The 12,728-nt window shown below is 40.2% G+C and overlaps 1 protein-coding gene across 1 annotated transcript in view; it reads left to right on the top strand.

Annotated features, from left to right (window-relative positions):
• LOC111663661 (uncharacterized) overlaps positions 1-12,728 on the top strand; it is a 34,965-nt gene that overhangs the window by 15,551 nt on the left and 6,686 nt on the right. The window contains exons 5-6 of the mRNA XM_023417949.2: positions 6,637-6,774; positions 8,360-8,502. Coding sequence (XP_023273717.2) covers positions 6,637-6,774; positions 8,360-8,502 — 281 coding nt within the window. The remainder of the gene's footprint in view (positions 1-6,636; positions 6,775-8,359; positions 8,503-12,728) is intronic.

The raw sequence follows: 12,728 nt of genomic DNA, 5'->3' as shown, positions 1-12,728 counted from the left end.
GAGTGGCTTTGTATTGAGATACTGCCTGCTCTTTTTCAATGTGAGTGCAGGCAACACCGGCTACCACGCTATGTGACTGTGTGTGTGTGTGTGTGTGTGTGTGTGTGTGTGTGTGTGTGTGTGTGTTGTACTACAGGGGGGAGAACAGTTTATGCTTTCTATCTCTCTCCGTCTAGCTATTTTTTTCTTTTTTTTCTTATTATAAAATATTCATTATGTTATTCTGTGTGTTTCTGTCTGTTTTGGCCAGTTTTCCTCCACAAACACATCCCTGATCTCTGAGTGATCCTGAATAAATTAAATGAATGAATTAAACATCGAAATCGTCCGTTATCTACGTGGAGTTTTCCCCTCAAACCTGTGTCCTAAGCTGTCCCTTTAAGAGTAGTGTTCCTTGCAGGGCTAACGTCATTGTCCACTGGTCTTGTTAATTTTTTTTCTCCCTCCAAGCTTTCAGCAGTGACCTTGGGAAGTAGACATACAGTCTACACACACACACACACACACACACACACACACACACACACAGATGTGACCATGCACAGCAATATATACACAGGCCCAGGTGTACACACAGATTAATGGTTTATCATGCACGTTTTATGTTTCTGCTCTGGTGTTTGGCTCTCTGCAGTTTTCTGATGTGTATGTGTGTGAATGTAGAACGGAAAGGAAGGAAAAGAAATTTGCAGCCGCAATGTTTTTTTTTGTTGTTTTTTTTTTCTGGTTTGATAGGTCCTCCATGTGTAACTTACAGTGTGTGACAGTGTATGTTTTTGATGATCTAAATCCTAGTATTTTGTATTCAGCACCTGACTGAAGGCATTTTCACTGCTGGTAAGGATTATGGGAGATTACAGCACTCCATTTTCTCAGGGCAAGTACAGTCTGACAGACAATGTATGATGTGCTTCGACAGTGAGGTAATTTGGCCTTTCCTGTTTAGTCACTGAGTGTAATAACGTAGTTACAGCATCAGGAGATTAATACAAAGCCAAAGAACAGACTGCGGCTTGTTGTATTAAACTGTGCTCACATTGTGCCTGTCTGCACACTCATAGCCGTTTAAGAGCATTTACAGCTAACATCCACTATGTTTAGGGATATGACTGGAAAAACAAATGTGGTCTGTAAATCGTTTAATGGATAAATTTGGAAACACAATACAATATGGAAAATTCTGTGGTTAATTTCATCTTAACTTTTCCATCAGAGAAGTTAATAAAGTGATTTATTTCAGTGTCTCTTAGTGTAATGATTCAACAGGTTTTGATGCAACCTAATATTGTATCAGATCTGAGGCCAGTCTCTGTGTTTTCCGAGAATACAAAGATGAAAGAAAGTAAGAAAATAATATTTGTCTTACCCAATTCCACTGACAGCCAAAGAAGGAAGCTTTAAAATCTTGAAAAAACATTTACCCATTCATTGAATTATTGCATAAAACATTTATTTTGGATAATAATACCTGTGGATTCTGTCAGAAAGATATTGAGACTGTAGAACTTATTTTCTTTCAGTGTAAACCTGGAGTATTCAGAATAAATAATAAAACAATAAAAACATTTTGTGATAACTAATTAGATTTTGTTGGGTAAACATTTTATTGGTAGATTAAGTACCTAAAGGTCAAACCCCTAAATGAAGAAAGAGAAGAATTAACTAATTCTCCATGCAAAATATTAACTAGTGTGCCGATTTTATTAAGCATGGCATGTTGGGTTATTACAGGGATTAAGCAAGACTATAGCTAGCTCTTTGTCTCCGGAAAATCCCTTTAGAGTTTTCTATGCTCTCAATTTGACAAAAACAAGTTTCGTTTACATCAGTTGATTTGGTGTGTCCTGTCTGAAAGTTTCAGATCATTACTCAGATAGTTATGTGTTGATTTTATCTGGCTCCAGCTCCAGTCTCCTTCACTTCTGCTACGCTCTAACCTGGAGGCAGCATCTTTGCACTTGGCCTCCAAATATTCTACAAATCAGACTTTGACGTTGCATTAGTCTCACACTTCAGCCTTACAACCATGAAGAAGCAGGGACAGTCCTCAAGTCAACTCAGTTTATCAAGGAACAAATAAGGTGGAAAGCAACCGTTACATTACTTTTAATTCAGAATGTGTTTGTGCATTCACGTGCCTCTTTGTGGTTGAGCCATGGGAGAGATTATGTAAGAAAAGTGTGTGCGATTGTGTTTGAGGCACCAGTCAGCAGCCAGAAGCTTTGTTGTGACGCAGGCACAGTAATAGACTAATAGACTTAGCACTCTACAGACTGAATGGGCATAATAAGTTAGAAAGAGAGGCACAGGGCAAAGAGAGGAAGAAGGAGACAGGCACGCAGAGGTCAGGAAGAGGTCAGAGAGAGTAGCGAGATCATGTCTTGACATAAACTCAGCCGGAGAGAGTGAGAGATGAGTTGACAGTATGAAGGAAAACTTGTTACAGAATTAACAAGTGGGTGAACCAGAAACGGAAAAGAGAGCAGGAAAGAGAAAAGCTTGATCTAATAGACTTCCCATCGGGGACACGAGTATTATCAGGGAAAGAGGGAGAAGAGGAGATGGAGACACTGACAGACAAGAGAAAAATAGATAATCAGCAAGTGGAAAGTAGGGAGGGAGGGAGATGATCTGTTAAAAATATACTGCTTTTAGCCAAAGAAAGTGACAGCAGGGGAAAGATGACAGTTATGATAATTATATATAATAATGCCGGCTTTTTAATCTTGTGAATTTGTGGACCTGGAATACCAAATGAGCCTCAGTAAATTTAGATAACGATACAGAGAGAAAGAAGAAGTATTCACTGTTTTCATTCTTTTGTGTGCAGAACTTTTGTTGTTTGACTTGATAGTGTTCACTCGCTGTATTATGTTTTGTCTCATGTCTTGTCTTAGATAAAGCTTTGTTATCAATTTTAGCAGTGAAAGAAACGAGTAAATACGATGTTGGTCATGTGTTGTCACACATTTACCCTCGGTGTATTTATATGCACTTACACAGAGGTGAGGAAGGACTGGAGCATCTTGAAGAGCACTGCTCAGAGGAAGTCTCACATTTCCTGTTTCCTTGTGTTTGTCTTCACTTATTATAGACAAGCTCTGTGTGTGTGTGTGTGTGTGTGTGTGTGTGTGTATGTGTGTGTGTGAATCACTGACAAATTTATCTGTTTATTTCAGGCGGAGGTAGTGCCTCCTAATACTCTTCCTGTGATAGTGAGAGACTGTTCTCTTTGCAGACAATGTGGGGGTTATTCTGCAGTTAAATTATGCATGTGTAAACACACACACGCACACACACACACACACAAACAGGCAGAGAAAATAGACACAAGCACAAACAATTCTAAGTATGCAAAAAGATGAATGTATGCCCTCACAAATACATGCGCTAGCTGAGAAAAATGGTGGAAATGCACAAATACTTGTAAGTATGAAGGCATTTAAATCCACACAAACACATTTTCCTCTCAGTATCTAGGTCATTGACTCAGTGAGACTATTTAAAGTTGTGTTTATATGTGAGTGTGAGTATTTCAAGCGTCTAGTCATCATCATCTTATGAGGGTATTACACTGATGACTGTCAGGGCACTGATGCAGTGAAATAATGTGAACAAACACACATGCAGCTGTGAGGCTTGGCCTACCCATGCACGATAAACTGATTCATTTTGTTAATTTATCATAGATTGAATAAATACAGATACACGGTTATTTGATGCACAGATTTTGATGGTTCAGGAGAACAACACATCACTTTAGACAACACATCTGCAGCGTAGACAGGTTGTTTTATCCACTGAGTAATAACAACATATTCTACATTCTAGAGTCGAAATTAACAGTCAAATTATTATTTAGTCAACTGATTATTTATCGAATATATTTATCCTCAAATGTGGGGATTTGCTGCTTTTCTTTCTTTCAGATCATTGTAGCTTTGTGTAGCTTGTACCTTAGACTATCCCTTTGGGCTCTGGGAGAATGCAACAGGCATTTTAAGGTATTTTCTAATTTTATAGACTAAAAAAAACACATATTACTGGTTAGAATAATCAATAGGTTAATGGGTAGTGAAATAACCTTAGTTGCAGCCCAGCTACATACTAAAAACACAAGCCCATTTTCCTATGCTTGGTCTCAAAAGTTGAAATACCTGAATTCATTTTAAACATGACTTGATCAAAGTTGACCATGAAGACCTATAATTAGCTGTGTCACTTAATCCTGCCTGTGGTGACGAGTTATTATTTTGATCTCAATTTTGAAAGAACATTTCACTGTCATTGACCCCCATAATCCTGTTTTTATGGCCAATCTCTACTCATTACCCTGCCCATATAAATAACCACACTACTGCACTGAGAACATTTCCCCCTATTAACAGCAACACCCTGGGGGAAATAGCTGCATCACACACACGCACACAAACACACACACACCTGAGAACTGCTTGGTCTTGCATGACTGGCCTCTTAGCAGCTGTTTGGGGATTTAGTGCCTTGCTCAAGGGCACACCTGGGAGCTGCCAAGCCTGTCCCCCTCAGTCTTTTTCCTACTCATTGTTCCTGTCTTCATTACTCCTCCTTTTCTTCCCTCCTCCCATCCTCTCTAACCTGGCCTCATCTCTCTTTCTCTCTCCTTGTCACATTCCCTCTCTCCACCCCGCCCTCTTCTTGTCTCTTTAACATCTCTTCCTTTTATTTATTCTTATCTGATGTCTCTTACTCAGTTGTCCTGTTTCTACTTCACCCATTTTCCTGTCCTTACTCCCTCTTTCACCATGTTATCTTCATTTTCACCCGCATTCCCCTCACCCCTCCTTATTCCCCTTTGGGTTATTTCCATCTTTGCCTCCATTTTTTTCTAACTTTCTGTCTTCTCCGTCCATCTACATTTGTTTCTTCTCTTTCACAGCTTGTCTTCCTAAACTTTCTCTCCTTCTTCCTTTCTCCCCTCTTCTCTCCATCTGTCTCTCTTTCTTTCTGCCCTGTTTATCCTCACTCTCTCCTCCCTCTGGTCCATCTCTCTTCTCCCCTCTCTCTCTCTCTCTCTCTTTTTATCTCTGCCTTGTTGTCAAGTGGTGACTCACTAGAGGCGTGCAGCCAAGGATCTGGCCAACACACGCGCACACACACACACAAACACGCGCGCGTGTGCACACACACCAACACATGCACACACATGCACACACATCCTGATCAGCCAAGAGTACAGCATGCAGGCCACATGCTGCACGTACTGCACACACACGTACACACACAAAGACACTGTTGATGGCCAAGGGTATGGGAGATGGGTGAGGCACACGCACACACACACACAAAGACAAACACACACACACACACATATGCAATGCTCTGTCAGCCAAGTGAAGAGCAGCAAACAGTCTGTTGAGTCACACCGGTGGAACAGAAACCGCCAACACTCTAACACACTCTCTGTTTCAGTACCCAGTGATGATTAACAGGTTCTTCTCTCTTTTTCTGGACAAAGTCACACTTTGTGTTCCCCTGTGTTGTATTGCAATCAAACAATATTAAATGCATATATATTATATAACCATCAATATTCACAAATACATACTGTATTCAAAAACATCCTGATGTTTTATATACTTTAAGTACCAGATGTTTGGAACACTTTCTGTTTATTCATACATGAATACATCTGTAATACCAGTTAAAAAGCATGCACTTTTAATAAGAAAAGTCCTAGTCCTAGGGCAGGTGTCCATCACAACTAATGAGCTCTCACATTTGGCCACAGACTTTTCAGACTTTGTACCGATCTTCTTTTTTTTCATGGGAATTTCTGAATCATTCATCTCAGATATTGGCCACAACCAGTTCACAAATTCAACCTGTCAAAAAGGGCTGCAAGCAGCAGACATAGCCTCGTTTTAAGGTGTCCCATGTCAAAAAGATTGGGAACACTGCCCCTAGAAGATGACTGACCAAAATATCAAGTATGTTTTGTCTATGATCGAGATGACCAAGAGGAGGTCAAGGCCAGAGAGGGGCTATTAAACCGCGATGTGCCACCCCTCCCACAACAGAAGGGACATTGAGGCTCCATATTGACCCTGCCGAAGGTGCGGCCACTCAATAATAAGATTATATCTGTAATATCTTGAAGATTCAGTTTACATTTCTCAGATGAAGAGAACAAATGACCATTAAATTGTGGTTGAGTGTCACATTTTTCACAATGAAACACTGTGTGCTGTTTTGTTTTCTCCTGTGGTCTTTGTTAGAGAGGAATACATGTTTCTTCATTTGTCAGGACTGCAGTCCTTTGGTTTTATAATGATATAATGGTGATTTACAGTTTGCTGGGTAAACTGATTTGAAAAAACATAATCTAATAGTGTTTGCATTCTCTTAGCCAGACACTCAGGATGTAATGTGAAAAGTTTGCTGCAGTGTTTTTATTCACCTGCACTTGTCGCCTCCTCCTCTCTGGAAATACAAAAAATTATATATTTATTTGTCAAGAGACTGAACTCCTGCAGCTGCTGTCTGAGTGAACACAGTAATCAGCCTCGCCCGCTTGCTGTAGTGTTAGAGTAACATTACAATATCACTGTCTTATGTGTCTTTTTTTTAATAAATTTTTCCCTTTGATTGCTGCAGGTGAAGAAGACATACAGTCACGGCACATACAGAGCCGGGGCAATGAGACAAATCAGCCTGGTAGGAGCTGTGGACGAGGAGGTCGGGAATTATTTCCCAGAGTTCCTCAGCATGCTGGAGGAGTCGCCCTTCCTGAAGGTGAGTCAGGACAGGATGAATGACAGTAATCCTAAACAGCAACAGAACCTTGCATTTAAATAGGAATGGATGAGGAAGCTATAATTTATATCATGATTCTATGCTGAGAGGTCAAAGGAAATGTATCTCATGACTGTATAGTTTTATTTTTTGGAAAAAGGACCAATTATTTCCTAAAACATCTGTTACTTAAATAGTGCATTTGTTAGGAGCGACTTTCAGCACAGGATTTATACACACTTTGTGTTATTATTGTCTAGTGAGTATTTAAGGCAGCAGAACGATGTATGTGGACTGAGCCGAAAGAAATTACAACTACAATGTTAATGGAAAAACATGTCGCCCAATGCAACAGTGTGGCTCACTGATATGCTTTTAGTTTTCGGATAGCAATAGAGCTCCATGTCACAGAGTAAAAAGAAACAGAGACAATACTTTTTTGTCTGAACCCGGGCTGCTGCGGTTAGGACTGAGCCATCATGGTACACATTCTACCAGGTGAGCCACCGGGACGCCCTCTACAGACAATTCTTGTAAGTAGGATAAATACTTTTTTTTTTTCCCATCAAAACCACCGGTATTGCTTCTTGGAGGTGTCCGTTTGTGCCTCACACTATCATGTGTGCCATGGTGGTTGAATTAGATGTGGGAATATTTGTTGGGGAAAAACTGGCTAAAATGTTATTACGTCAGTGTCCCTCATCTGTCTGAGTATTTGGTCTTACACCTCCTAAGGAACATGAGGAAAATGTCTGACCATCTACTGCTTCTCTCTCTGCTCTCTTCACTTGTGTGTCACTAACTGATTCAAGAAATCTAAACAAAACTCAGCTGGGCGTGCTCTCTGACTCAGCTGGGATTAGTCGAGATGTTATGTGACAATGTTCAGCTGGCAGACACTGTCACATAACGCCTTTTCAATGAAATGTAAAGTAGGCTTTAGCTACTCCACTCACAGTTAACTTGCTCATACCTCATAAATATTCTGTGCATTGTAAATGTGTAGTAATGCAGCTATAAACTAGATGTGCCCAAATATTTCAATATATTTACACCATAGATTATTTGGAAATGACACAAACTAAAAAGAGTGATTTGATGCAGCTTCCAGCTTCAGCTCAGGAAGTTGCCTTTCTTTTTTAGAACGTCTGTGCAGGCACAGACCACCAAAACGCTGTGTTTAGTGCTGTCCCTGAAATGCAGGCGTGACAAGCTTTTCTGCTGTTTGCCATCCTGTGCTGACACTTCAAATCTCCTGCATGCAGTGTGGAGGAGTGGTGTCGTATGCTGAATATCAAAAGCCACACATCCTCTGGCGCTTCCTATCTGTCGAGAGTTTTGGCTCTGATTTGTCACCGTCTGAAACATCTTGGGTGCCAGTGACAAATTTCGCCACGGGGACGGTTTCTGCTCATGAGATTTCTTTTTAGGGAATCTGTGGAATAAATAAAATACTTGATGAAGTGGTTAACAACTTAAAAAAAGAAAGTGAAAGATGTACTGACATATTGCTTTGATTATATTCCCTCATGTCCTCCTTTTTTTCTCACGTTCCCTTCTTTTCCTCTCATCTGTCTGGCCGCAGAGGACTCTTCCATGGGGAACGTTCTCCAGTCTGAGGCTGATGAGTCCCACAGAGAGCGACGACGGTCCCATAATGTGGGTCAGACCAGGAGAACAGATGATACCTGTGGCTGATATACCAAAGTCCCCTTTTAAAAGAAAACGGTGAGCACACTACAGCTTACTGCACATTGTATAAACGCACTCAGATAAATACAGCCAAGATTTTGGATCCCCTTTAAACACTGCTGTGAGACAGAGACAGAATTTGCAGGGATTTTGGTCCCTATGAATTTTGTTTGTACTGCCTACAAGTCTCAGTGGTGTGTGTGTGTGTGTGTGTATGTGTGTTTGTGTGTGAACTTTAATGAGCCAGCTTGCCTCTGTACTCTCCACACAGCACATGAGGACTGATTATGAAAAAAACAGTAACAAACACACACTCGCACATTTTGAAGGCAGCAGCCGCAATAGCCACACGAAGCTTTGTTGTAGCCCAGCAGCTCCGGATGAAGCAATTACACCCTCTGTGTTTGTCTCTGTCACAGTGCCATTGTTGCTTACACAGACACAAACACACACAATATCTGTTTGAGACCATGAGAGAAATGATGTGCATCTGGTGTGTGTTTGTGTGTGATGTGAGCGGTATGTGGCTCACCACTCAGATGAGATCATCGCTATGTTAATAGAGCCGACATCAGACGCTACTTCACATGGCAGCCAGCCAAGCACAGGACAACACACACCACACACATTCCTCCCATGCTTCATTTACTTCTCTCTTGTCTCTGTTGATTGGTAATCATATCAATGCTAATGTTTTGGAATTAATTTATTTAATTTTTGCTATAGTTGATTTATTTTAGCGGAAAAAATAAGTTAATCAGTACAGAAGATATTAGTTGAAGTAATTTTTCCAAGCATGAATACAAACCATTCCCTAATTCCTGCCCCTAAATAATGAGGATTTACTGCTGTTCTCTGTTTTATATCATAGTAAACTGAATATCTTCAGGTTTTGGACACAAAAAAAGGACATTTGAACACATCACTTTGGGCTTTAAGAAATTGATATGGTTATTTTTTCTGACATTTCTGACATTTTCTGACATTTTATTGACCAAGCTATTAAGTGATTAATCAAAAATTAATGATAATGAAAATATGTGGTAGTTGCAGCCCTTATTGATTTTTTTGTCTTTAGATTCACCCACGAAAGCTTCACTCAGTCAGACTTTTCTGGCTGGAAAAAGAAGAAGTAATAAAGGAAACATACTTGCTTTTTAATCAGCGACTGCATCTGAATCCAAACTATAAATACATGCAGTATGTCTCACTTTTATACATGCGTCTAGACAGTGTTTGAAGGGGGTTGCTGTCAAGAGAGCGTGTGTCAGTGTGAATGACTGTCAGAGACACTTGTGTAACAATTGGGGCTGAAAGTATCTGTTTTTATAGAGACGCAGTGGACGGCTGGGGAGAGAGAGGTGGTTTAACAATTCCCTCCTCTCCTGTCTTTCGTGTGCAGTCTCATCCCATCACATGATCATAAATCGCCATTAGAAACAATCTCAAAGTGACATCTACAAACTGAGGTGTACTTTAATCAGTATTTCCCCCTTTTGTCTCCAGCATCTCTCCTCAGTCGCTCACTTCCATCCTTCTTCAAGCTTTCCTTTTTTTTCCTCCTCTCCTCCCTCCTTTCACTGTCCTTGTCCTCTTGCTACCTCTAAATATCGGCCCTGTCTGTCTCTCCCTGTTTCTCTTACAATCCATCTTCTGTTTCCTCCTTGTGACCTCTCTTTCCTGCTTTAAGTTGATTTATTTCAGTTACTGTGCTGTTACTTTCAAGAGGACTATAGGTGTGTTTACAGAAAGCACATTTAATATGTCATAGGAATGTATGTCTGTCTGTGTGTATAAGGTAAAAGACATAAAAGAAAACTGCTGTGCATAAATGAAGTAGAAAGAAAAGGAGGGCGTGATGTTATTTGCAGTGAGACCTTGTCTGCAGTTTGACCGTGTGCTGTGTTGAAGGCTGCTTGTGCATGGAGAACATATCCTCACAGAGTTGCTTCTTTTTTTCTCGTGGTTTCAGCGAAAAGGTCAAGCTGTTATGCATTTCTGTCAGCGCTGAGACTCGCAGTCTGAGAATTCAGCTTGATTACAGTGGTCAGACGATGAAAATAAACCAAAATATTTCAGCTTTTAGTGAAAGAGTGCCGTGCTTCCGGAGATTGACAATAATTGCATAGTAACGGCAGCGGCCTTGGCCAGCACCAGTTGCAAACCAGTTGCTGAACATGCTGTTCCGAACATTACGAATGACAATCAAGATGGGTCCGTTGAGAACCTGGTGGCTGTCAGCAAGATGTTAAACAGCAGCCTGCTCAGTCAGGACGTTTGTTTAGCTAAAGGGTAGAACTCAACAACCAGCAGATTATTAGATTACTCGATCGACAGAAAATATGTGGCAGCAACTTTGACTGTAGATTTTGTCTCCCTTCACTTACAGTGGAAGTGCATTGTAGCACCTGACTGACATTAGGTGGGTTTTCATTCACCTGTTTTTATGCACATTTTCAATTTCAAACCTGCATGGAAATGTCAAAAATTAAAAGAATATATATATATATATATTACTTGCCACATCTTACTCACTTACTGCTTCTTGTTGCATCCTTTTCTACTTCAACAGTTTAATGGTAAAACAGGAATAGATGGAAATGCATATAAATTTGCATTTTCTTTTGCTGATTTTTGCTGATTGAAATTTTGTTATAATTTGGACTAAATTAGGATGAAAACGTAGCTATTATAGATATAACAGTTAATCAATTAATCAGTAAAGTAATTAACAATCAGAATAATCATTAGTGGCAGCCCTAGTCATAGATTTTCTGCAGATAAGTACATTAAGCAGGTGTGTGAAATGTAAATGTGATATACATCCTTCTAGGAGTGTGCTGTAGCTTTAAGATGTACATTAACAGTATTTGTCTTCAGAGGTGGTTTCCTCTGTCTCCCCTTTGTCCTTCTCTCCCTCCTCTTTACCCTCCTTTTACTGCCTCATCCCTCTTCACCCCACCTTTCTCCTTCTTTATCCCTTATCCTTCTTTTTCCCTCCATCATCTCCTCTCTCTCCCCTTGCCACTTCCCACTTATCTGTTCTTCTTCCTCTCCTCTTCTCTTTCCCAATTTCTTTTTGACCATAAATGCACAGTAGTCTGTCTTGGTGACTTGGTGGTGCAGACATTTGCGTACCCGCTGTACATACTGACACACATGCCAGAACAATGAGACCTCACATATAAAGGATAGTTAAAGAGTTTCAGGAGATGATAGACTTTGAATATCACTATAGATGTGCACGTTCAGCACTCCTCCCTCTACACCCTCTTCTTTTCACAGTTTCACTTACCAGCTTTTCTGGTTTTACATTCATTACTGTCAGCCTGCAGCTCAGACACACTGAGCTGTGTGTGTGTGTCTGTGCACGTTTTGTGTGTGTGTGGTGTGTGTGTGTGTGTGTTTTTAATCTCCCCCTCCACTCTCTAATATTTTCCTCTGCTTCTTTCTTCCTCTTCCATCAGCTCCTGCCTCTCCTCTTATCTCTGAATGAATGAATGCACAATTCAGTGTTCAGCACGGGTAGTCTCGCTGCTGTTCTGTCTCTGTATGTGTGTGTCTGTGTTACGCTCATGTAGGGATCTCTCACAGACTGTGTGTGTGTGTGTTTATACTCTTGTTTGAATCTGACTGCAGCTCCAGTGTGAGTCACTGATCCAGTAGTGAGCTGACTGCAGTACTTCCATTGTTTGGCAACACAGCTCATTTTTATGCTTTTACTCGTTAGCCTCTCAGTCTGTGCGCACGAAGCCAAGAGTGTACGTGTGTGTTTGTGTTTGAGCATTGATGTGTGTTTATTCCATTTTACTTTCCATTATTTATTCTAAATGCAACCTCACCCTGATGATTTTATTTAGATTTTTCATTCTAATTTTCTCGCTACCAGTGTTTTGTGTTTTGAATCTAAATTAAGACTTTATTGATCATGCAAGGAAAGTGATTTTACCACCAGCGAGCATGAAAAAGTAAAGACATTGTGGAGGAAATGAAGGATAAAGATATTGGCCTAAACTGAGGAAAAGCTCAGGTGTAGTTAATGATATCTACAGACAAGAAATGTGACATTTCACAAAGTGCTGTGGGCATTCTTTTTGAATTCCTCTTCCAATTTTAAAGTGTCTGTCAGAGTTTCTCAGATTCTCAGATCACGTCTTCAGTTTGAATTTTGATTTTCCATACCAACAGTCCAAAATATGTCCTCAAATTACAGTGTGCAAAAGATTTCCAATAAGCGACTGACATTTACATAAAACACAGAA

This window comes from Seriola lalandi, unplaced genomic scaffold (genome assembly GCF_002814215.2).
Source record: "Seriola lalandi dorsalis isolate HSWRI2012SDOR001 ecotype SW California unplaced genomic scaffold, Sedor1 jcf7180002054579, whole genome shotgun sequence".
Taxonomy (NCBI): Eukaryota; Metazoa; Chordata; class Actinopteri; order Carangiformes; family Carangidae; genus Seriola; species Seriola lalandi.
This window is presented reverse-complemented; position numbering and strand designations above follow the sequence as displayed.